This window comes from Melopsittacus undulatus, assembly GCF_012275295.1.
Source record: "Melopsittacus undulatus isolate bMelUnd1 chromosome W unlocalized genomic scaffold, bMelUnd1.mat.Z SUPER_W_unloc_2, whole genome shotgun sequence".
Taxonomy (NCBI): Eukaryota; Metazoa; Chordata; class Aves; order Psittaciformes; family Psittaculidae; genus Melopsittacus; species Melopsittacus undulatus.
This window is the reverse complement of record NW_022993944.1, coordinates 2876935-2903033: the sequence shown is the minus strand read 5'-3', so window position 1 is coordinate 2903033 and position 26099 is coordinate 2876935. Positions and strand designations below refer to the sequence as shown.

Below are 26099 nucleotides of genomic sequence, written 5' to 3'. Positions count from 1 at the left end.
ATCACAGAGATCTGTAGCTCTGACTGCTTCTCATTTCCTCCTTCCTCGCTCGGGGCCTATAGTCCTCAGAGCTTCCCTGTCCGGGGTAACATCCCATCCCAATTACAGGTCTGGTACAGCTGTAGTGAAAGTCCAGGCCTAAGGTGGGTTGAGGGTCCCATCATCCACCGCGGCCCTCACAGGGCCGCGATCCTCCTGCTACTGGCTCGCAAGAGGACAGAGCACGGTAGAGTCACCCAAGGAAGGCTGGGTGGTAGTGGAACAGGCAGGAGCGCTAGGTTTGCCTAGTAGCGGCTCCAAGACCGTGACGGAGAACTCAAGGTGGACTCTAGTGAGGTGAGAGAAACCGCCCTCCTTTACCTGCGCCTTCCCTTCCGTGTTCCGCCACTATCCCACAGTGCTCCTCAACACCGTCTTGCGAACCTAGCGCCGCGAAGCCCCCCTCCCTTCATTCAAATGAGTCCCCGCGAGCGGCGGCGCGGAGCACACCGGGAGTTGTAGTCCTCTACTTCCTTCTCATAGCGCGCTCTGGTGATCGGTGGGACTTGCTATCCCGGTGTGCCTCGGGACAGGGAATGGAATTTGGTTGAGAGAGGTTGAAGGCGTTTGCGTCACGCACAGTGTTACTGCCGCCATAGTGGGAGTTGTTGGGTGAGTGTGAGATGGTAGGGCCGAGGATTGGCCTTCCCTCAGTTCTGCCACCGAATGGTACATGGTGCGGTGCAGCCCCACCCCGCGCTCGTTGGCCGCGGCCCTTCCGTGGACTGGGCTGCATCCTGTGGTCACAGCCGCCCTGACTTTCTCCGTCTTTGAGACGCCGGCAGCGCAGTCTCGGAGGAGCCGCGGCCAGCGCCCGCACTTAACGGCTGAAGGAGCCGCTTTGTCTGAGGCTGAGGGGTCTGGGCGCGGTCTCACGGGAGGTGGTGGTAGGCCTCTATCCTGGCTCTTCCGGTAAGAGCGAGGGGTCTGAGTCCTGAGGGCGTAGTTCCGGGTGGCTGGGAGGTGACGGCTGCTCCTCTGACCTTCCAAAGTATCGGCACTGCACGGGAGAACGGCTGTCTGAGGTACCGGGAGTTTTTCTCTGTGCTCGCTGGTGCTTCCACCTCGTTTTGCGATAGCCAAAACGATGTCTGTGAGTTGTCGCGGGGGGAGGGTGGAAGGTAGAGGGAGTGAACTCTCGGAGCTGATTTGTGTAGCCGAAATTTGCACTGGAGTGTGCTTCGAGTGTTCCTGTTGTTCTCGCTGTATTACTGCTTGCCAGGAGTTTGTGCCAGGATTGAAGTGGTAGAATCACTTTGTCACATAGGAAATGCAGCGTTCATGCTTCCTTGGAGGAAAGCTACCAGAAGTACATGTGTTCAGGGATTTGCTGCAGCCGGGTGGGTTTTCCTTTGAGTTACTAGTTTCCAGTGTGATTCTACAAGAAGTCTTTTAAAAGACACAAATGTGTCTTTTAGAGCTGTATTTCTGTCATATGCAGTGTTGCAGTCAAATTGGAACAAAGTCCTGGTAAATGCTTGAATATTCAGAGCTCATGTACCAAATATCCATTCTCCTGTCTCCACAGACTGTTACTTGAAAATTAATCTGATTCCTTAATTAGCTGCCTTCTCACGTTGATATTCTTTTTAATTTCTCTTTTTCTGGTGTTCAAGCAATGCTTTCTGTGTGGTGACTTTAAGTTTTCTTTTAGCAGTGGCAAAACCAGGCATTTCACAGATCTCCACATAGAAGTGCATACCATAGATAGTATCATTACTAGTGAAACACAATCTAATTTAAAGTACAATGATATTTTAGCTTGCTTTTGGACTATTCAGCTGTTTTCCCACTGGAGTCCTAATTATTATCTGAAGTGCTTCTCAAAGTTTGTAAGCTATTTGGTAGATGAGTTGAAATAGATTTACTTTAACAACCATGTTCAGTTCTTTAGAACAGTGCAAGTGGGAGCAACTTTCTGTAGTTCTCTGCTGGGATTTATTTTGTCTCCTTAGTAGTGGAGTTGCCTAGTTAGTGATGGTGTAGACTATGTTTTGTGTGAGGGTTATGATATAAACTAATAGGTAACATTCTAAGTATGATTATTTTCGGTTGTTCTAAAACTCCTGGGTATTGTGGCTTCACAGACAGTTTAGATATTCATGTTTGTGTACATATATACCATGTTTCTGGAAGCAGGATTGTTGTATGAGGTAGATATGTTCAGAAAAGTTCTGGTGACTTTCCCAGATGCTTCTTGGAAATTTGGAGCTTAACCAAAGACCTGATACCAATTGTATGGAGGTGAGATACAAGCAGCCTTGCTTACACACATGGAAAGTTTATGGATCATAAAGCATATTGGAGAAAGCTTTCTATGTTTGGAATGATACCAGTCAATAATAGAGGAATGCTGGGGCTAAACCTAAAATTATGGGGCAATATAATGTGAAATAGCAATGTTATTTTGGTCCTCTTGTATTTAGCACTGCATGAGGGTACCCAGAGTCACGTTTTTAGGGATGATTACCTTTGTGCTATCTTCATAGAATCATACAATTATTAGAATTGGGAGGGACCTTAAAGATCATCTAGTTCATCTAATTCAGGGCTGTTATTTACACAACTGGCTGCCTCCATGAACATGCAACACTGATTGTTTTCAAATGTCCTGAACTTCAGTTTTGAACCACAAGAAAAATTGCAAGGGTCAGATTGCAGTTCTTGGTAGAAGTTCTAGTTAGAATGAAAATTAACACTGAATGTTATTTTCCTACTGAGTTCATGAGCAAACCTGGTTAAGTTTGATTTGATAGAGAAGAACATATAACTGAAATTTGGTGCCTTTGCTTCTATAACTTAAGAAAAAAAAAAGGAGCTGTTTTTTAACTGGAAACAGTTGTCATGATACAGATAGGTAGAACTATCTTCTGCTGTTTCTTGGAGATTTAATGGTATGTTACAGTGTGTATAAGGTGAAGAAAAATTCAGTGCAGCAGTTCTCCCCAGTTCCCCAATGTCTCCTCTGTTACTTTAAAACTGAGCAGTCTTGGGTTCATCCTGGGGAAAAGACATGGAAACTTTAATTCAGTGTTTAGCTTTCATAAAGAATACTGGGGGGGGGAATGGCAGATTTGTAGCATTGTTGACATTGTTTTCCTTTCCAATTATGTGTAATAGATGTCTCTATTTGAAAATCACTTTGATGCTTTGTGACTTCACTGGATTGTCAGGTTGCAGACAGGACAAGCATCAAGCTGTAGTCACAGCAAAAGCTTTTCCAGAGTCCTCCCCATGTGTTTTGTTTACTAGTGGCCTTGTACCTGCTGACATGTATAACAAAAAAAAACCCATCTACTTCAGGTTGGCATAATTCCTGCATTAATTTCTTTTAATGAAGTTGAAATAGAGGAATAAAAAGAGAAGGGGGAAGTCAATTTATTTTCTGTATTTTTTAAATGAAACAGACTGTACCTTTTCTTTCTTCCCTTCTTTCCCTTTCCATCCTTCTACTGTTCACATATACAGACCTGAAAGCATATTTAGAATAATGAAACTTCTTGCACAATACAACCCATAGCAATTACTTGGTGAAGGTCTCTGTTGGAATCAGTAATTTCTGATGGTCCTGGAGAAGTGATTTTCAGATTAACCTCCATAGATTGGTCAGATGCTGTGGAGATGATAGCGATGGTACCTAGGAGAAGCATTTCTTTCTTTCAGTCTCTGAATGCCTGAATTTGCTTCTCAATGGGAAATTTCAGAGGTTTTTAAATGGAAAAGGTTGACTACTGAATTAGCATTTATCAGAAAAGTGCAGTGTATTTAAGGTAGATGTCCCTGAGTAAGTTGTAGTATTCTATCATCCCTATGTTAATGTACCTGATGCCTGGTCTTGGGCTTGCTTAGCCTGTGGAAGAGAAGGCTTGAGTGGTGCTTAGGTAATAGCCTCTGATACCTGTCAGCCATTATCAGGAGAATGGAGGCAGGCTTTTTGGAGGGGTGCTGGGTGGAGGGATAGGAGACAAGGGGCATCAACTGGAACAGGAGGGATGTGGGAGAGCTGCCCACTGCATGAGGACAGTCAAGCATTGGAAAAGATTGCCCACAGAGGTTATGTAGTCTCCATCATCAAGAGGTTTTTGGGATCAAGGTGTGGATAAAGGCATGGTCAATCTTGTCTGATCTCTTAGCTGACCCTGCTTTGAACTGGAGAAGGTACCTTATAACCTGAATTATTCGGTGATAATTTGCATGTTTTCTTCTGTTGAGTGTATGTGCCTTTGCTAAAGGAAGGTGACCTGTGATCAGGTGATTGTGGGTGTAGTTGAATAGACTGTCTGAATTATAGAATCAACCAGGTTGGAAAAGACCTTTAAGATCAAGTCCATTCCCCAGCACTGCCAAGGCCACCACTAAACCACATCACTAAGGGTCTCATCTACATGGTTTGTGAATGCTTTCAGGGATGGTGACTCCACCACTGCCCTGGGCAGCCTGTTCCAATGCCTGAGCACCCTTTGGGGAAGGAATTGTTCCTAATCTCCATCTAAACCTCCCCTGGTGCAGCTTGAGTCTCTTTCCTCTTGTCCTGTCTCTTCCTTGGGAGAAGAGACTGACCCCTCCTGCTCCATCCTCCTGTCAGGCAGTTGTAGAGAGCAATAAGGTCCCCCTGAGCCTTCTCTTCTCTGGACTAAGCAACCCCAGGTGCCTCAGCTGTTCCTCAACACACTTGTGTTCCAGGCCCTGCACCAGCTCTGTTGCCCTTCTCTGGCCCCACTCCAGAACCTCAATGTCTCTTGTGAGGGACCCAGAACTGTACATGGGATTCAGTGTGTGTCCTCACCAGTGCCCAGTACAGGGGGTTGATCCTGCCCTTTTTGTAGAGAGTTGTCATATTGGCCAACCTCCAGTCCTCTGGGACTTGCCTGCTACACCAGGACTGCTGATAGATGATGGAGGGAAGTTTGGCAAGATCCTCTGTCAGCTCCTTCACTCTTGGGTGGAACCCATCTGGCCCCATAGACTTGTGTACGTCTAAGTGGAGCAGGAAGTCACTAACCATTTCTTCTTGGATTATGGGGACTTCAATCAGTTCCCCATCTGTCATCCAGCTCAGGGGACTGAGTACTCTGAAGATGCTGGTGTGACTATTAAAGACTGTATTAAGTGGTTCTGTGATGCTTGTCCCATTGTGTTTCTACAAGTGTGTGCAGGAGATGCACCTATTCAATTTTAGTGGCAATAGAAATTAGTGAAGGAAAAATAGTCTAAAACATGTTTGCCATTTTGCTTTTTCATTTTTTTATTGCAGTCTAAAGTCTGCTTGTTCTTTTTCATCTAAGTGATCAAAAATACCTGGTAGAAATTGGATGAGTAACAGGAACTGAAACACCTTGAGAGCTCTTTCATTGTCCCTATTTACTCTTGTTAATCAGTAGTGAAGGTTGCAGCAACTGATGGTCTAAACTGTGTTTGCTATGGATTCACATGTACCCCTGGGCCAACAACACCAATTTAAGGGCGGTATTGGTGCTGACTTTCAAACTTTCCAGAAAATAGCTTGAATTCAATCTTAAGAGGGTTTAACTTTGGTGCAGTGGTATATAGGGCCAGCTTGAATATCCAGGGAGTGTGATTTATTAATGTTGTGATTACTTATGGAATAAGTGTAGTCATATCTTCAGGTCCTTTCCAACCCTAATGACTCAATGACTCCGGGACTTTAAAGCTTGCATGTGTCCAGGTCTGATAATGCAGCAAACATAACTGCTGATAGAAACAATTATTGGGTCTTTCTCCATATTGCAGAGATGTGCTGATATCTCACATGCTCCAGATGTTGCTGGTGCTTATGTGTTCCAGGGAAAGCCATCTGTTGGCAGCCAACTCTTTCTACTTGGCCAGGTGAAAAAGTGGCTTTTCCTTATGTTACACCTCTGTGTAGCTCTGATGTAACTTTAACAGAAGGGTTGACTTTGCTGCAGTGTGCTGATAGAGAATTTCTCCAGGTTGTTCGGTGGTTCCTTGTTTGTGAAGGAGGCAATGGGAAGAGGTTTCATCCAGACCTCTTGCAGAAATGGGTCTTAGAAGGACTGTGTTCCCCTTTAGGAGTTACAGGCAGTCTTGGTGTGTTTGTGCTCTTCTCTCATATCCAGAGTTATGGCAGAGAAGGGGGAGGGATGAGTGTAGATAAGAACTCCTAAACTGGGTTAAGCCATGGTAAAGATTCTGTGGACAGAATACCTGCTGCCTGAGGCCCTGGTCTAATTCAGGGTCACTCATGGCCCATTGTGAAGGCTTCATTCTCTTCTAGTCTTCTGCTGTTTCATACCTTGATGCATCTTCCTTCTTGACACTACTGCTCTCTGCATCATGCAGCTTCCCATGGTATTGGTGCCATCTGCCATGTGTCAAAGCAGATGAGGGGGAGCTTAATTAAGGCAGTTGTCTCCCTCCTGGACTAGTATGGCTGGTGGCACAGGACAAGCTGGGGGAACTTAGGAAGAAGTCGGGAGAGAGGCTTTGGGGTGTAGCGTCACCTTTGATTTGGCAAGGTTAAGTAGCAGCAGAAGCACTGGGCAATATGGACTCTGTGGGCAGGGCTGCTGGGATTGTGGGGCTGTGGAAACCAGATGATGTTGAGAATCTGTAACTGTGTGTAGGAAAGCCTGGTGTGTTAGGAAAAGGGGAAGTTCTGCATGGTGTAGGGTGTGAATTCCCTCTCTTGTGCTGCGGGATGCTGGCCGTGAGAGCTTTGCTGTGCGTGCAGAGATGCTGTGTACGTCAAGGTGTTGTGCAGCAGTGGCAGTGCCAGATCAAGGGATGGGCATGGGATGAAGATATTGGGGATACCATGGTATCTTGTAGGGTGAGATTTGTAGGAAGGCGTGGTCAGAGATAAGTGGAGGGCTGGAGTTTACCCTTGAGGATGTCAGCGTGTGGCCTGGCAAAGGTATTAGAAAATGTGATTTAGATGTCACTGTGGAACAGTCCCCTGTGGAACGGCAATCCTAGTTCTGCAGTATCAGTGTGTACCCGTTGAAGAAATGGTTGCTGGCAGCTGCAGTTTTTGTGCACTGGGTTGGGTTTTTAGCTTGAGCACTGACTGCTGTGATATTTGCTGAGGTGAGTAGTTTGAGACAGGACGCCTGCAACACCAGAGTGGAGCAGGGGGAGATCAGCGTCCGGGAGCCTCACCTCAGAGCCACAAGACCCACCGAGGAGGGAGCCTCAAGTCCTGGACAGGACTTGCTCAGGAGCTGCAGCTCAGCTCCCGCGAGGAGGTGACTCAATGGGGGCGGAGCCAGGAGGAGTGGCACCAGCTGTGAGTGGTTAAAAACCTACCCAGGGAGCATGGCGACCTGAGCGGGCAAACAGAGCGGGTTGTGGCAGTTTGCATGGGCAGGCGAGCGGGATGGTGAGCACTCGCAGTATGACCTGGCTCTGGTCTGGGAGCTCTGCCTTAGCTGCCCCGGTGGTGGCCAGCGTAGGCACCCAGACAGAGCTGGTAAGAAGGGAGGCTGCGGTGCAGAGCTCAGAGTGTGGAGAGTGCCTGCACTGGTCTTGTGAGGGAAAGGTGCAGAATGGGCAGGGCTGTGTTCGCTGCTCCCTGATGGAGGTCCTCCTCCAGCAGGTGGCTTACCTGCGGGATGCTGTCAGTAAGCTGCAAGATGTCAGGGAAGCTAAGAGGAAGCTGGACTGCTTGCTCCAGGCCCAAACAGCACAGGGGCCTCAAGCTTCCCCTCTAACTCATGGAGGAAAGAAGGAGGCTGTTAACAAGGGAAGCTGGGAATTAGTAACAAAAAAAAAAAACACCAAAAGGAGGAAGAGAGCAATTAAAAGCAAGGGGCTTCCTCCTAAATCTGCTGTACCCACCCAGAACCGCTTTGCTGTCCTGCAGGGGGTTGATGAGGAAATGCACTTGCATCAGAAACAGTCGTCTGGTGCACTGGTACAGAAGGTCTCTACTGGTGCCGGCAGGAAAAAGCGGCGGGTCGTAGTAGTAGGGGACTCTGCCTTGAAAGGGACAGAAGCGCTCATCTGTTGGCCTGACCCGGTCGCAAGGGAGGTGTGTTGCCTACCTGGGGCACGGATCAGGGATGTAGCGGAGAGGCTGCCTGCTCTAGTAAGTCCCACGGGCTATTACCCACTTCTAGTGATACATGTGGGTGCTATGGATATAGATAGTAGTAGCCTGAGGAGTATAAAGAAGGGCTACAGAGCTTTGGGAGAGGTGGTCAGGGGTTCTGCAGCTCAGATAGTCTTTTCAACAATTCTCCAAGACACAGGGGAGGACCTTCCAAAGGCAAGGAAGATTGGACAGGTTAATAAATGGTTAAAAGGGTGGTGTCATAGTCAAGGGTTTGGGTTTGGGTGTCTTGAACACGGGACCCAAGTTTGTAGGCCAGGCCTACTGGGGTCTGGTGGAACTGCTCTGATAAAGAAAGGGAAGAGTGGCTTTGCTGGGAGGCTTGCCAGACTTGTCAAGGATGCTTTAAACTAGTTGTGTTGGGGGAGGGGAGCATCATTCCATCCCAACACACCCAGTCAGTTGTCAGCACCTATAATAAATACTCTGAGCAATGTAGTGATATCCTAGCTGCTCCAGCCAATGAGCTGGCTTCGTTTGGAGCTCAGCTCAGATGCTTCTATACAAATGCCCGTAGCATGGGGAATAAACAAGAGGAATTAGAGATGTGGGCACATCTACAGGCCTATGATATAATAGGCATCACAGAAACATGGTGGGATGGCTCCTTTGACTGGAGTGTTGGAATGGAAGGTTACAGGCTTTTTAGAAAAAAATGGCACTGTAGGAGGGGAGGGGGAGTTGCCCTTTATGTTAGGGATAGGCTGGAGTGTATGGAACTCTGTCTGGGGACAAGTGATCAGTTAACAGAAAGTTTGTGGGTCAGAGTTAAGGGGAAATCAGTGATGGGAGACATTATTGTAGGGGTCTGTTACAGACCGCCTGATCAAGAGGATCCTGTGGATGAAGAACTCTACAGACAAATAGGAAAAGCCTCACGCTCACAAGGCCCTTGTTCTCATGGGGAACTTCAAACACCCTGACATCTGTTGGAGGGACGGTACGGCCCGGCACAAGCAATCCAGGAGCTTTCTTGATTGTGTGGAAGACAACTTCCTTCTGCAAGCCATAGAGGAGCCAGTGAGGAGAGGTGCCCTGCTTGACCTCGTGCTCACCAACAGGGAAGGGCTCGTTGGAAATGTGACTCTCCAGGGAAGTCTTGGATGCAGTGATCATGAGCTGGTTGAATTCGAGGTCCTCAAGGCAGTGAGAAGAGCGTGCAGCAAGCTCATTGCCCAGGACTTCAAGAGAGCAGACTTTGGCCTCTTCAGGAACCTGCTTAGCAAGGTTCCATGGGATATAGCCCTAGAGGGCAGGGGGGCCCAAGACTCTTGGTTAATATTCAAGGATCACCTGCTACAAGCTCGGGAGTGTTGCATTCCAACTAGAAGGAAGTGCAGCAGGAGGGCCAGGAGACCCCCTTGGATGGATAAGGAGCTGCTGAGAAAAATTCACAGGAAAATAGAGGCTTATAAAAGGTAGAAGCAAGGACAGGTGGCCTGGGATGAATACAGGGATGTTGTCCAGGAAGTTAGGGACTGGGTTAGGAAAGCTAAGGCCCAGTTAGAGTTACACCTGGCTGAGAATGTTAAAGATAACAGGAAGGGATTCTATAGGTATGTAGTGGCTTAAGAACAGACTAGGGTCAATTTAGCCCTCCTTTGGAGGCTTTCAGGAGAACTGGCTACATAGGATTTAGAGAAGGCTGAGATTCTGAATGGCTTTTTGCCTCGATTTTCACTGGCAAGGATTCTGACTAGACCACCCAAGTCTTGGAAGGAGGACGCAGGGACTGTGAAAACCTAGACTTTGGGCCCACCGTACATGAGGATCTGGTTCAAGACCATCTTAAAGAACCTGAATGTACACAAGTCCTTGGGACCTGATGAAATCTATCTGCGGGTCCTGAAGGAGCTGGCGAATGAAGTTGCTAAGCCACTGTCCATCATATTTGATAAATCATGGCAGTCAGGTGAAGTTCCTGATGACTGGAAAAAGGGAAATATAAGCCCCATTTTCAAGAAGGGGAAAATGGATGACCCGGGGAATTACAGACCAGTCAGCCTCACCTCTGTGCCTGGCAAAATCTGGGAGCAGATTCTCCTGGAAGGCATGCTAGGGCACATGAAAAACAACAAGGTGCTTGGTGACAGCCAGCATGGCTTCACTAGGGGGAAATCCTGCCTGACAAATTTGGTGGCCTTCTATGATGGTGGTACAAAGTTGATGGACAGGGGTGGAGCAGTTGACATCATCTACCTGGACTTGTGCAAAGCCTTCGACACTGTCCCACGACATCCTTGTCTCTAAATTGGAGAGACATCACTTTGATAGATGGACCACTCGGTGGATAAAGAACTGGCTGGATGGTCACACTCAAACAGTTGTTTTCAATGGTTCAGTGTTCGGTTGGAGACCAGTAACGAGTGGTGTCCCTCAGGGATCAGTGTTGGGACCGGTCTTGTTTAACATCTTTGTCAGTGACATGGACAATGGGATTGAGAGTGCCCTCAGCAAGTTTGCTGATGACACCAAGCTGTGTGGCTTGGTAGATATGCTGGAGGGAAGGAATGCCATTCAGAGGAACCTTGACATGCTTGTGTGGTGGGCTGATGCCAACCTCATTAAGTTTAACCATGTCAAGTGCAAGGTCCTACACCTGGGTTGGAGCAATCCCAGGGACAGCTTCAGGTTGGGCAAAAATAAAATCCAGGGCAGCCCTGCGGAGAAGGACTTGGGGGTGTTAGTCAATGAGAAAATGAACATGAGCCAGCAGTGTGCACTCACAGCCCAGAAGGCCAACAGTATTCTGGGCTGTATCAAAAGAAGCATGGCCTGGACTGGGACTGGAGCACCTCCCATATCAAGACAGGCTGAGAAAGTTGGGGCTGTTCAGCCTGGAGAAAAGAAGGCTGCATGGAGACCTCATAGCAGCCTTCCAGTATCTGAAGGGGGCCTACAGGGATGCTGGTGAGGGACTGTTCATTAGGGACTGTAGTGGTAGGACAAGGGGGATCGGGTTGAAAATTAAACAGCAGAGGTTTAGATTGGATACAAGGAAGAAATTCTTTACTGTAAGGGTGGTGAGGTACTGGAATGGGTTGCCCAGGGAGGTTGTGAATGCTTCATCCCTGTCAGTGTTAAAGACCAGGTTGCATGAAGCCTTGGGTGATATGGTTTAGTGTGAGGTGTCCCTGCCCATGGCAGGGGGGTTGGAACTAGATGATGTTAAGGTCCTTTCCAACCCTAACTGTTCTGTGATTCTATGATATTTGAGGCGGGTATAAATGCTTTAATATGAGAAGATTCTGGGAAATTGAGTAATGTTAATTAAAGTGTTAGACTCTGATGTTAGCTCAGCTTTGTTACTGTGCTTATGCATAGAAGCTGTTAATCAAATGGACTGTGATGTTCTGAAGAGGATGTGATGAGGTAGCTTAGAAGTGTGTTGTGGTTTAAGCTGAGAACCATGCAGTTGTTTGCTTACTCTCCTCTTCTTCCTACCCCTGCTCCCTATATAGCTGATGAATTCATCTAGTCCATAATGTTGTGTTCCGTCTCTTGTAACAGTCTTTCAGAGCCGGAGAGACTGTGCAGTGTTGGATTGTTGCCTGCTGATGACACCGCGGAACTCATCTGGTCACTGCTGAGCCAGTCTGATTTCGTCTAAGTTCATTCTTTGATGGGATGATGGTCGGAGGGAAGTTGGGGTCAGTTACTGGTGACCTGAAGACATCTAGTTGGTGGGCTATAAAAGTGCTACATAGCAGGCAACAGCATACAAATGAGTTAATTAGCTGTGTTCCCCTGAAGTCAAATCCCCTTGAGATTACACGTCGGACCTCCCCATCTTCCCGCATTACCCACAAAGTCTGTCGAGGTGCCTGAGCAAAACCCATGAGTGGGTTTGCCTTTACCTGAAGCAGGAGTCACCTAGACTGTCTTCCCCAGGAAATTCTTTATGTGCACTACAAGAACTGTATCCCCTTCTACAGTATGTAAAAGTTCTGACTGGGTGGGCCAGCCTTGTTGGCAGATCCTCTGGTGTTGATCAATCAGGTGACTTTTGGTAAATGTGTATCCCAATGCTTGAAAGTCCCACTAACCACTGCTCATCAGTATAGTTTTTTAACAGCTTGTACCGTTTGATTTTCCCAGAGGCTCGTGCATGGTAGGGGATGTGATATACCCACTCAAAGCCAGGTTCTTTGGCCCAAGTGTCTATAAGGTTGTTCTGAAAATGAGTCCTGTTGTCTGACTCAGTTCTCTTTGGGATGCCGTGTTGCCATAAGATTTGTTTCTTAAGGCCCAGGATAATGTTCTGGGCAGTGGCGTACGTCACCACATATGTTTCCAGCCATCCGGTGGTTGCTTCCACCATGGTATGCACACAGCACTTGCTTTGGCGGGTTGGTGGGAGTACAATATAGTCAATCTGCCAGGCCTCCCCATATTTGTACAGGACCCATCAGTAAACAAGGCATATTGCTTTTCATTTTCTGACAGTTTATTATATGGTGGGGCCTCTTCAGCATGCATGACCTCTTCCTCCAGTGACATTCCAAATCTTTGCCCTCTGTCTTGTCCATGATGAGTTCTAGAATTCCTGTATTACTGGGATTTCCTGTTCTAGCTAGTTGTGCAATTAGTGTGGCTCACTTAATCCATGTAGCATCAGTTGCATGATCTGTAGAGGGAGACCCTGCCTTTGAATATCCAGCCCAGCATAGGCAACTAGGGTGCCAGGAGGAGCTGTACTTCAGTGCCCATCACTTCTGAAGCAGCTCGAACCCCTTCATAAACTGTTAGTATCTTTCTCAGTTTGAGTATAACCTGCCTTGGATCCTCTGTATCCCCGACTCCAAAAGCTGAGGGGTCGACCTCGAGTGTCCCCTGGAGCTTTCTGCCAGAGACTCCAGGTAAGACCATTCTCCTCAGCTGCGGTGTGGAGTACACTTTTCACATCTGGCCTTGTCCAGAGTGGTCCAAGGGCTACTGCATGAACTAACTTTCGTTTAATTTGCTCAGTCTTGTTGTTGCTCAGGGCCCCATTTGAAAAATGACTGCTATAGCTTAACCTATGAGAAAGTGATAAAGGAAATAAAGTTAATTAGCTTAAGGAAGCTTTTTACTCTTCCATGAGGAATTAAGGTGGAATATTCAATAAAACTATAGTTTTGGTTTTTTGCTCATCCATTTCCAGTCCCCTGTCATGGGCAGGGACACATTCCATTAGCCCAGGTTGCCCTGTCCATCCAATTTAAAAATGGAATAGGTATGTTTAGCTTATCTTTAACCTCATACTTAAATAAAATTAAGTTTCTGAGGTGTACTTGAGAGCTAACATTCAGCCAGCATTAGTTAAAGGTCAAAACTCACAGCATGCTTTTGGGGTGTGCTGTCCCATCAAAGCTCCTCCTGCTGAGCCTCTCCTCTTTCACAGGCTGCAGAGCATCCCTTTCTGAACAGCGACGACCACTTTCCCAGGTCTCTGTGCTGTCACGTTCTCTGTTCCATAGATTCCAGCCATTTTCTTCCACAAGTAGTTCTGGGGATCCAAGCTCTAGCATTTCTTGGTTTGTATTTTACTTTGGTAGTTGAATTTACCACTCTGAAAACTTGTATGCTACCTCCTGTTACACCATTGATCTAATAAGATATTTGCTCTTCTGTAAGTCTGGCCAAATTTTTGTAACCTTAAAACTTCTGGCCTAGGGTTTGAACCATTTCAGTTCCCATTTGTGTGAATAATGCTCCAACAGCCAAAGGCCTAAAACATGAAAAGAGCTTTCTTCTCTGCACAGAAAGCTAGGTCTGGTGATACTTGATATATTGGTTTGCTTCTTTTAATAATTTGACAATTCCAGAACCACTTACAGGTGTGTAAGTAGTTGATATCTAAAGGAGGCCAAAATAGATGTCATGTCTTGCATCTTAAACCAGAATTTCACCCTTTTGCACACTTGCTGTACAACACAGATCTGTAGCTCAAGGGTTCCTGGTCAGGGATTGCAAAGAGGGTCTAGTGGCTGTCAGAGCTTGATGTTAGGAACTATAATAGAGTTTGAAGTAAGCTCAGATCTTAAAATATAATGTCATGGGTATTGAGTGCAGTGCTGTTGTGTTTTGAATTTTAGCCCATTTCTTCACTCTTTTAGAGAAAACAGGATAAAGAAAATTAATTTGCTGTCTTGAAAAGCTCATTGGTATGTTAAAGCAGTCATTTGTACTGATCTTGCATGATCATTTCTAGACTGGGTCTGCCTGGACTTTTGCACATGCTGTATGTCTAATCCCTCTGTTTTTAGAGGGACTCTTGTTTGGAAGTGCAGGATGCCCCTGAGCTTCCAGTACCTTCCCTGGGACTTGCAGGTTCTCAGCACTGTGAAAACTCATGGTTTGTAGCTTGAAATTGCTACAGACTCAAAGACAAATGCCAAATGTACTTCACCTTTAGTGACAGCATAGAAGAGGGAACTAAGTGTGTTAAGCAAAGAGCTAGTGAATTAACTCCTATTGTGTATCATTGAGAGAATATTCTTCTTTAAAGTTGCCTGGGGATGGTGAAATACTGAGGAGCTGAACACATAAATCGGTTTGTACAAGGCACTTGCAGTAGTCAATATTAACATGCTGGTTGTTTACAGTAAATGAGATGAAGTTGAAATAGCAAGTGCTTGCCAGCTTCTTCTTTTGGTAGAATTGTTGAAGTATGTTAATATAAGGTGGTAGCAATTGATCAGTTTTATTTTCATTCTCCACTTCTGTATGTGAGTTGTGACTTTGTTACTGTAAATGTTGGTTGAAGAAACTCCCCAAGGCTCTATGTGGAGTTCTAGAAAGCAGCATTCTTTATTGGAGCACGGGGCGCATACGCAAATCATTTTGCAAAGGTGAGCGCACCCGATACTTGCCAGCAGTGGCTATATACTTAGCCATTTGTCATGGTTTAAACGAAGTCCACACACAGCTCGTTCACTCACTCCCCCCCCTTTGCTCTCCCGACTCCCAGAGAGTTAGGAAGGAGAATCCAAACAATGTAGTCCCCAGGGGTTGAGATGAGCACAGTTTAATAGCTAAGGTATAACACAAATCATTACTGCTATTACTATTACAAACAATAATGATAAAGCCAATAACAAGTGAAGAGAATACAACATCTCACCAGCCACCGACCCATAACTCACCCCACCCTGCCCGACCGAGCACCTCCTCCATCCCCCCAGAGCTCCAGCTCTTCTGGGTCCTCCCCAGTTACATCCTGGGCATCACGTGCTATGGTATGGAATACCTCTTTGGCTAGCCTGGGTCAGGTGTCCTGTCTCTCCTTCCTCCCAGCCTCCCCTTCTCCCTGGCAGAGCATGAGCTCAGAAAAGCCCTTGAACAAACCAAACACCTGAGCAGTAACTCAAAACATACTTGCAATCAGCAACCGTTCCCAGCCCAAAAGTCAAAACACAGCACTGCACCAGCTACCAAGGAGAAAAATGACTGGTACTGCTCAAACCAGGACAATAATTATGCTGGTTTCTGTAACATAAAAACTTGGGCCTCCACAGCCTTTTCATGAGGAACATGCATCTGAATTTTTTGTTTTTTTGTTTGTTTATTCTTTTTTAAATGTAATTTACGCATGTAATTTACCCAGTATATCTCTATCCAATAGTAGCATGGGGCACACAGGCATGTAACAAAATCTGAACATCTGTCAACATCTGTTTGGCAATTTTAAAGGTTGTAAGAAAGTCTGTGTTCCTATCCAACCTGTGGCACCAATGCCTGAAGCTGTTTTCTTGCTTGCTTACTTGCCTTTTACAAGTACTTAGAATAAGTAGCTTTTGTTTCTACAAGAAATTTTTATCTTATCATAGAATAGTTAGGGTTGGAAAGGACCTTAATATCATCTAGTTCCAACCCCCCTGCCATGGGCAGGGACACCTCCCACTAAACTGTATCACCAAAGGCTCTATCCAACCTGGCCTTGAACACTGCCAGGGATGGAGCATTCACAACTTCTTTGGGCAACCCATTCCAGTGCCTCACCACCCTCACAGTAAAGAACTTCTTCCTTGTATCTCAACTTCCTCTGTTTCAGTTCGAACCTATTACCCCTTGTCCTACCACTACAGTCCCTAATGAAGAGTCCTTCCCCAGCATCCTTATATAGGCCCCCTTCACTAATGGAAGGCTGCTATGAGGTCTCCATGCAGCCTTCTCCAGGCTGAACAGCTCCAAATTTCTCAGCCTCTCTTCATACAGGAGGTGCTCCAGCCCCTGAGCATCCTTGTGGCCCTCCTCTGGACTTGCTCTGACAGTTCCATGTCCTTTTTATGTTGAGGGCACCAGATCTGTACACAATACTCCAAGTGAGGTCTCACAAGAGCAGAGTAGAGGGGCAGGATCACCTCCTTCGACCTGCTGGTCACGCTTCTTTTGATGCAGCCCAGGATATGGTTGGCTTTCTGGGCTGCGAGCGAACACTGCCAGCTCATGTTCATTTTCTCATCAACCAACACCCCCTAGTCCTTCTCTGCAGGGCTGCTCTGAATCTCTTCTTTGCCTAACCTGTAGCTGTGCCTGGGATTGCTCCGACTCAGGTGTAGGACCTTGCACTTGTCATGCTATAACCCACAATACACAATATTGTATTATATCAACCAACAGTATAAATAATTGTGGACTCGAACCCCTTCCCACCATCATTTGAACTGTTTCAGGGAACTTGCACAAGAGCAATGGTGGTCTGATTGTGATAAGTCTCTCAGGCCACATTCATTATTTTCCCCAAATTGTATTGGTCTTCCCACTTAAGCTTTTGTACCTTCCATGGATTGACCTTTTATTAAATGACCTAATTCTCTCCTTCCTTCCTTCCTCTGATTCAGGATCAATAGTAGTGCACTTATAAAACACCTCTTTTAATCTCTCCATGAATCCAGAGGGTGATTCATTTATATATTGCATTATTTCATGTAGCTTAAACCAGTTCACTGCCTTGGGGACCGCATTCCTAATACTGAATGAAATCCACCTCTGATATTGTTTCAAAGCCTGCCTGTCCTGGTCCTGATTAGGGTCCCAGTTAGGATCGGTGGTAGGCATGTGAAGATTCACTGTACCTGTCAATGTGCCTGCCATTATTTGTTGTTCTGCTGTGGTCCAAGCCGTATGAATAATGATATTCCTGTCAACACTCTCACAAACATGATGCATAATTACCAGCCACTTGTTTCCAAATATTCAGATCTATAATGGTAAAGGGAATCTTTATTGTGACTGGACACAGCTTGTTTTAAAGTCACGATCATAGTTTCCCCTTTCCTCTAGTTTGCCTTGCTATAGGGCAAAATCCTTCAGCCCCCTCTAACATCTCTACTTTCCTGTGTCTGTGCTTGTGCTTGATTCTCATTGTCTGCACCTTCGGCCCCATTATTCACAATACCCCTTCTCTGGGGGCTACCATCAAATCCAAATCCTTCTCTGCATTCTTCAAATGTTTAGTGCATAACTGTCCTATGCTGCACAAAGAGCAACAGTGTTTAAGCAAATTTTACTGTCTTTCTCCAAGGACAATACTAACGGGTTGTCGTGGTTTAAAACCTAACCACACTTTTTCTCACCCCCCTGCTCCCAGAGGGATGGGGAGGAGAATCGAAAGAATATAACTCCCACAGGGTGCGATAAGAGCAGTCCAGTAACTAAGGTATAACACAAATCACTGCTGCTACCACCAATAAAAATAATGATAGAGGAAATAAACAAGGGGAGAGAATATGATACCACCCGCTGAAATGAGCCCGACCCAGAAGAGCACAAGACCAAGCCCTTCCGGCAAACTCCCAGTTACCTCCCCAGGCATGACATGCTGTGGTATGGAATACCTCTTTGGCTAGTTTGGATCAGGTGTCCTGTCTCTGCTTCCTCCCGGCCTCCCCTTCTCCCTGGCAGAGCATGAGACTCACAAAGTCCTTGATCACAGTAAACATTTGAGCAGTAACTCAAAACATACGTGCTATCAGCACCGTTCCCAGGCTGAAAAGTCAAAATACAGCGCTGCACCAGCTACCAAGAAGGAGAAAAAATGACTGCTACTGCTGAACCCAGGACACGGGTCCTGGGGTGAAAGATTAAAACCACAATCCTTTTGCCATTCCAGATGATTTCTCAAAATGAAAAACATTTCAACATAGGCTACTTCATCCCAGTTTCTTTCTTGTCTCAAGAATAACATCAAGTGTATCAAAGTATTATAATTAATTGTGCCATTCATAGGCCACTTTTCCCCAAATTCCAGTTTGTATAATGGCCACCACTGGTTACAGTATTTTGCCAAAGTCTCCCAGGTGACTGTGCCACCTGGGGGTCCACCACTTTGTTTCCAGTGTTGAAAAATGCAACCCCATGGGGATTTCTTCAACACCCCCAACACCCCCCTCCCCCCTCCCCCCCCCCCCCCCCCCCCCCCCCTCCAAGGCAGTGATTTGGACTTCCACCCAGATTGCAGAGTGTTGTAAAATACAATCCAGCCGGGACCTTTTCAGGACTCTCCCTTTGGAGGCAGTGGTACCCATGATCCTGACCACACCCAGATACCAGAGTCGGACAACCAGAACCAGACTACCTACCATGCAGGGTGTCCCCTGTGACTGCTGTGGAAAGGGACCAGAAAGAATGCCTTTTTGAAGAAATAAGTTCATGGTCTTACTGAGGTCCCGAGTTGGTCTGGGAAGCTGTGGTTCCTTTCAGGGGAACTCCCCCAAAGCCAGCATGAAGGTCACAGAGACTCCCCAGATCTGTGGGGAACACGGCAGAGGGTTCCTGTTTGGGTGCCAAATTGTTACTGTAAAAGTTGGTTGGAGTGTCATTGTTTAAGCCCAGGTGGTAACTCAGAACTGAGCAGCTGCTTACTCACTGTCCACCTTCTTCCCTGCTAGCTCCTGGAGGGATGGGGAGGAGAATTGAAAGAATGTAACTCCCATATATTGAAATAACAACAGTCCAGTAACTAAGGTATAATACAGATCAACTACTGCTACCACCAATAATAATAATGGTAAGGGAAATAACAAGGGGAGAGAATATAAAACTAAAAGAGGAAAAGGATAACCACAAGTGCTGGACAACAGAATTGCTTAGCACTTGCCAACCGATACCCATCTTGACCCAAGCAGCAATCTCTGCCTTCTGGGTAACTCTCCCTAGTTTCTACACTGGGTGTGATGTGCTGTGGTATGGAACACCTCTTTGGCTACTTTGGGTCAGGTGTCCTGTCTCTGCTTCTTCCCTGCTTCCCGTGCACCTCCTCACTGGCAGAGCATGAGACTGAAAAGTCCTTGATTGGAGTAAGCATTACTCAGCAACAACTGAAAACAATGGGTGTGCTTACCTTTGCAAAATGATTCGCATGTGTGCCAAATGCTGCTTTCTAGAACTCCACATTGAGTCTTAGAGAGTTTCTTTATATTCTGGGTTCAGCTGTAGCAGGTATATTTCTCCTTTTTAGTAGCTGGTGCAGTGTTGTGTTTTCAACTTTAGTCTGAGAACAATGCTGATAACACACTGATGTTTTAGTTGTTGCTAAGTAATGTTATACCTGGAAGGCCCAGTTGGCTGTTCAGGGTGGGCTGGGTATGGATTGGTGGGTGGTGAGCAATTGTATTCTCTCCCTTTGTTATTTTCCTTATTATTGGTGGTAGCAGTAGTAGTATTGTGTTACACTTTAGTTACTGGACCGTTCTTATCTCAGCCCCTGGAGTTACGTTCTTTCAGTTCTTCTCCCCATCCTTCTGAGGGAGGGGTGTGGGGTGGTGGTGTGAAGAGCAGGGGAGTGAGCCAGTGGCCGTCTGGTTCTGAGTTACTAACTGTGCTTAAACCACAACAGCAGGTTAGAACAATTTACTGTATTTCACTATGTTAGTTTAAATATACACACTATTGTTAGTTTAAATCTATGGTATAAGCCTGCAACTTCATACTGAAGTAACTCTAGAAATATCCAAATAATAAGGAATTTAACTAATTGGTATTCTAGGTTTTTACGTACTAAAATCTAGAGTATTGATTTGGAGAAAACTCCAGGAACAAACTTGCCAACAAAGTTTTCAAGCTGACAAGCAGGTATTCTTTATTGCGGTGCTGGGAGACACGGGGGATAATTCCTCCTAACGTGTGTCTCTCTATTGCTACACAAGCCATCCTTATATAGTCCATGGGCACACGTACATATTCATGAGACTACGTAAGGATTACATCACTTCCCGGAAAGCTCCCCGCATGCATACAGAATTGTGGTGTTGGTCTCTGAGGGTCGTTTACTTCTTCCAACAATCTTCATCACTTCTGGCAGCCTTTGAAGCACGCGCAGTAGATGCTTGTACCAGTTTAATTGGTTCGTTAGCACCAGAGACATAATAACCCTCCTATCCTCCTACTTATCAGTTAGTTTCCCCGTAGCCTATCCTGGACACCTGCTATTCCCAGATACTCCTTATCCCTGTGTCCTGTTCTTCTAGACTGTTTTTCTTAAAACTACATCAACTATAACGATTTATCTTGTGCCAGTATGTTCTCTAGCTGTACTCTATTTTTTTCTATGTATTATGCACCTCAGTAATTTTCCACTGCTACTGTTACAAAGCCATTGAACTTAACATTGCTTAAAACTAATTCTAAAGGTTTATATATTCCATTTTGTGATTTTGTGTTCCCCTTGTTTCAGTATAGAGGTGAATTTTGTCCCAGTTTCTCCAAAGAAAAATTCTTTTCCTCTGAGGGGACCTGTGTTTATTGGTGCCAAACAAGCCAAGTGTTATGATTATTTCTGACAATGGTTTGTGTTTTTGTTTGTGTGTGGTTTGTGGCTTTTTTTGTTTTGGTTTTTGTTGTGGTTTTTTGGTTGTTTTTTTTTCCTCCCCCCCTTTTTTTTTCAGCCACAGGCTTTAGGTGAGGATTCAGAATGGGAGACAAGCCTATCTGGGAGCAGATTGGGTCCAGCTTCGTACAACATTATTACCAGCTTTTTGATGCAGACAGGACTCAGTTAGGAGCAATATATGTAAGTATCTACACAAAGGGGGCTGGGGCTCTGTCCCATTACCTGTCTAGGTTTCCCCAATTTTGATGGGTGGGAATACACAGGGTAGGATGGTGGCTTATATCCTGATTCCAGGGTATTAGTCAGTGCAGTCACACTTACTCAACTTTTATTTATTGCATTTCTTTTACATTTCACTTCTGTTTTGAGCTTTGTTTGCCTTATAGACAGACTTATATAAAAGCCTTGATTGGCTGTAGACAGTGGTTTATAGTGGAGGGGGCTGATGGTAATCCTGTGAAATTCCCTGTAAAAGCAAATATTCTACCCTTAGTTTGCCATTAACACACACATGTAGATATGCTTGGGTCCCTTTTGATGTGATTTAAGTCCTAATCTGTTTAGCAGTTCTTGCTGGTGTTTCTCAGCTCTTATGCTGTGTTAATCCTCTGAACATTAAAATAGATCTAAAAATTTGGATCTAGTTTAAATATTTAGAATTTGTTAAATAAATCTAAATTCAGTTTGAATTTCTTAAAAAAAAGTTTTATTTTTGCTCCTTATTTGAGACAAAGTAGACTTGGCTTCCAAAATGAAAGATTGTAATAAGCCCAAGGAGCATCAGCTGAGTTTTGGGTGAAGATTCTTTCAGAGCATGTGAAGTGCTCTGCCTATGGAGTTAATTACTGGTGTTGAGGAATACTGCTGGGTGCCTGAGGTGTTTCAGCAAGGCACTCAAATCTTACAAGTCTCTTAGCAGCATATCCTGTTTTTCTGACCTGTTTTTTATCTGCTGGATGAGATGTCTGAAGCTTCACCAAGCTCTTGAGGATTGGAACTGTTGCACGAACAGTTCTGCATCTGATCCCCCTCCTTATATCTTAGCAGTATCCACCAGCACTGACAGCGTTTGCCTTTTGGATGTGTTTGCTCTCTGATTGCTGCCTTATTTTGGCTAAGAAGCTGTGTACAGGGAGCCTGTAAAGCAAGAAAAAACAAGTAGCCTGTGTTCAATCCACAGCTGTAAACAGGAAGGCACTTATTAAATTCTGTCATGTTATTACCAAAACACATTCAGTCCTCAGAAGACTGGTGATAACTAGGGGCTAATTTAATTTCCTGGAAGTTTGGTCTGGCCTTTCACACAGTGAACTCCTGGCTTTTTAATACCCTTAGGATCTTTCTGCCTTTTATCATTCATTGGAGAGACCTAGGCAAATGTAGACAGAACTGCTACAGGTCACCAATATGTATTGTTTTGTGGAGTTCTTGAACTACAGAGGACGTGAGCCTGTTCTGTGTGGCTAAAATGCACCAGGGTCACAACTTGTCTCAATTAGAGGAGGTTCTGCAGAAATGTGCTTTTACAGATGAGCTTTTTGCCTTCATAGACCCTGTGGGAGCAAACAAATTTTATAGCATGTGGGAATGCAGCAGAGAGCTCTTGGATTTCTTTTGCATTTCTTTATCTACTTCACCTAAAGGTTCAGTTTTCTACTTTAGTGGTGTAATCCAAGTCAGTTGAGCTTTTTTCACCTGTTCCAGGTAGGGATGTGGGCCAGTCACTTTTTCTGTGAATTACTTGACAACTTGTTTTACAGTTACCCACCTGCAGTTGTTTGCCAGGAAAATGCTGCAGCTACTTCTTTCCTCTGTTTTGGGTGTGTGGCTACTATAATATCTTGTTATTTTTATGCCATTTTTTTCATCTGTAGATGAAAAATTTTATTTTTTAAGCAGTTGCTCCCAGATTCTCAATACAGCAAGTGGCTGTGGAGGTAACCTGTAGCAGAGAGTCAGGTGGACACTAATTCGGTACTGATTGTTTCAGGTGCTGAGTGTTTCAGGAAGAATAGATTTCCTCACCAACTTAATCTTTGTTCTCTGCTGCTCTTTGAAGCATCAGGAGGGTTCTGCACCACTTGGTGCTCACTGGCTGATTGCTAAAGTCAATTCAGTAAGGCAGGTTCTGGGTCTCCTCTGCTTTTGTGGCTTTCCATACTTGAAGGCAGTGATTTGAATGCTTGAGAGGATGGCCTCATTCCCTGGCCTGGCTTCTCAAGTTATGAGTGTCAGGGGTTGATGTCATGTAACATGCAAGTGGTGTCAGCTAGGTGATTTGCTATGTGACCTCGGGTTACACAGTCCAAGTCTGTCTTCTCATAAAAGGAGCATGTCCAAACTCAAGAGTTTGAGGCTGTATTCAGGGGCTCTTCATACTACTTTTGGTTGCATCTGTGACCCTGAAATGCTTCATGCTGTTGCCTCTGGTCCCCTTCTTTGCTCTTTTGGCTCTTGCCGCACTGTATAGCTCCTCCTGATATGTGGAGGACCAGAAGCTTTTTCAGAGTGGTTGTGATGTTGTGCAGGTGCAGCACAGTGTGGCTGAAAGAAGTGGCTTTTTTATGTGTTGTGGATCAAACACAAGCCTTGGGAAGTCTGCCGGAGAGCATGCAAGTGGAGTTCTTAGGAATCTGCCATTTTCTGCAGAGGCATTCACAGCTTCAGTGAGAGTTGAAGACTGGGTGGGAAAGAGTTGGGAATTGTGTTCCTGGAGGTATTTAAACTCAAAAAAGTAGAAGGAACTCCCATCTATGGTAGGGTGTGCAGGAACTTGGGCAGCCGGGTATAGTGTGAGGGTGCTGTTTGGAGATGGCAGCAGGTGAACTTTGAGCTCAGTGGAAACCAATTTAAATGTCTGCCAAGGTTTAATATTGGGTTTGAGAAGGCAGAGCTATGTCAGCAATTGGATATTGTGACTCCAGTTTAAACAGAGGGTCCTAAGCTGAGCAGAAAGCTTATTGTCAGGTGCAACAGCAGCAGACAAGAGCATGCTCAGAACACCCTCCCTCATATCCTGGAAGTGCCTGTAGGCTGAACCATCTCAGTCACTTCATGCTATGCAGGGCAGTTTGTTAGAAAACCTTTAGAGGCACATTCTGTGTTTCTGGGTGTGAGTAGGATATGCAAATCAGTACCTGAGAGGAAAAAGAATTAATAGTGTAACTCATTTTGTCAGATTTCTTAATGTATTTTTGTCTTTCTACATGCTTGACTTTGTGTCCATAGTTTGTTGGGGTTTTTTTGTTTGTTGGTTTGGGTTTTTTTTTTGGGGTGGGGGTGTTAACTTTTAAATTTGTTTCTGAGAGCAAGCTTTGATCCAAAGGCAGGAACTTTCTTTGCTGGTACAATCATGATATTTAAATTTAGTCTACTTAATTCCTAGTTGATTCTTCCAAACTTCTTCAGTTATTCTTTGTGGCTTCTTTCCATTTCTCTTGGAGGTAGTTTTCAAACAGCTGGATTCTAAGGATATATGCCAAGTAAACAAAGCCTCTCACCAGGGTTGTTTGGGGTTAAGGGTTACCTAAGTAGGCCAATGACTTTTTTTTTTTTCTTCCTCCCCTCCCCCCCCCCCCCCCAGATTGATGCATCATGCCTTACATGGGAAGGACAGCAATTCCAGGGCAAAGCAGCTATTGTTGAAAAACTCTCTGTAAGTCTGTAATCCTTCCTGAATGCTTTGTGAAACAATTCTGAAGACTCTAAGTAAATGGATTCTGAAAATTTGAGTTAGGCTTCAGCAATTTAAAAATCTCAAATATGGGACTTGTGCTTCCAACTTCTGGTCTTCAAAAAATGTTACTTGTGATTAATTCTATGTAGTGGGGTGTTCCATTGGGGGTTCTACTGGAAGAATGTTAACTGACTCCCTTAGTTTGTGACTGTAATTGCATTTGACTTTATTGAAAAAAAAACAAACACAAAAACCAAAGAAACAAACAAACCCAAAACATAGTTCAGAAGTTGACCCTGTGATCTAGAGGAATGAAAGGTGTTTTGGTTGGTTTTTTGTTGTTGTTTTTATTTTCTTTTTGAAAGCATGCCAAGGAAGTAGCAATAGCAAACCTGTTAATTGAATCTGCCTGTGACAGGCTAAACATGTTATTTCAAGGAACCATTTGCTTTCTGATACATAAACTGCAAATAAGTACTACAGTGGAGAACCCATCTTCTCAATGCAGCATTTCTCAGCTGTTCAGATATGAGCAGTTATGGTTCAGGACTTTGAAACCAGTATTTCCTCTTCAGCAAGTGACAGGAGACCATTTCTTACTTCATAGAGACTGGAGCTCTGTGTTCATTTAGTTAAACTTGCAAAAGTTTTATCTTTTTGAGTAAATCCATGCTTCTGTTATAAAACTGGATGTACTTATAAGTTGTCATGAGATTAGAAAGTTTTTCTCTTGCAGGATGTGGAGGGCGTGCTTTAGGTCCTCAGACATTCTGTTCAGAGCATGGTATATCAGGCTGATACACCATTTTTATTGTACATTGAGAAGAAAAATCTTTAACTTGGATGCTTGTCTTGTTGCACAGCTACTGCTCCTTTGTTTTGGAATCACTGCTTTCATCGAGGACATCTTCAACTGTGAAGGCTGAGGTTTGCCCTTGGGTCTGCATCTTAGGTGCCTGCATTGCCTTTGAGAAGGCCATAGCTAGTGCACCTGTACCTTGCTACAGAGTGGGAATTAACACTTGTTCTTTCTGTCATACATAATTGGTGCTGGACTTCAGAGTTGTTTCAAATAGAGTACCTGTCCTAATCAGGAGCAGCCTGATTTCCATTGAGCATTTGAGGTAATTATCCTGTAGTTCTATGAACCTCCTGGACTGAGGAGGAGGCTGGAACAGGTAGTTTTATTGCCAGGAGTGAGTTTGAGTTACTCAACTTTATTCTTGCAAAATTTCTCTTGCCTGACTTCAAAGAAGATTCAATGGCTTTGGTGGTGAAAGCCCAGACAACTTTTAGTGTCAGAGGGCACTTTATCCTGCTCTTGTGAGACCCCGCTTGCACCACAGTGTTCAGTTCTGGTGTCCTCAACATAAGAAGGACATGGAACTGTTGGAAAGTCCAGAGGAGGCCATGAGGATGATCAAGGGCTGGAACACCTCCCATATGAAGACAGGCTGAGAAAGTTGAGGCTGTTCAGT

General features: G+C 45.0%; 1 protein-coding gene across 3 annotated transcripts in view; it reads left to right on the top strand.

Moving 5' to 3' along the window:
- The first annotated feature begins 550 nt into the window (after nucleotides 1-550).
- The window catches only part of LOC117438226 (nuclear transport factor 2), a 37516-nt gene continuing 11967 nt past the window's right edge, over nucleotides 551-26099 (top strand). The window contains exons 1-3 of one of the 3 annotated variants that reach the window (XM_034073724.1): nucleotides 551-651; nucleotides 21001-21125; nucleotides 24529-24600. In XM_034073724.1, coding sequence (XP_033929615.1) covers nucleotides 21027-21125; nucleotides 24529-24600 — 171 coding nt within the window. In that variant the 5' untranslated portion in view covers nucleotides 551-651; nucleotides 21001-21026. Of the gene's footprint in view, nucleotides 652-701; nucleotides 1065-20694; nucleotides 21126-24528; nucleotides 24601-26099 lie in introns of those variants that run through there. The other 2 variants (XM_034073725.1, XM_034073726.1) reach the window with 2 other exon arrangements.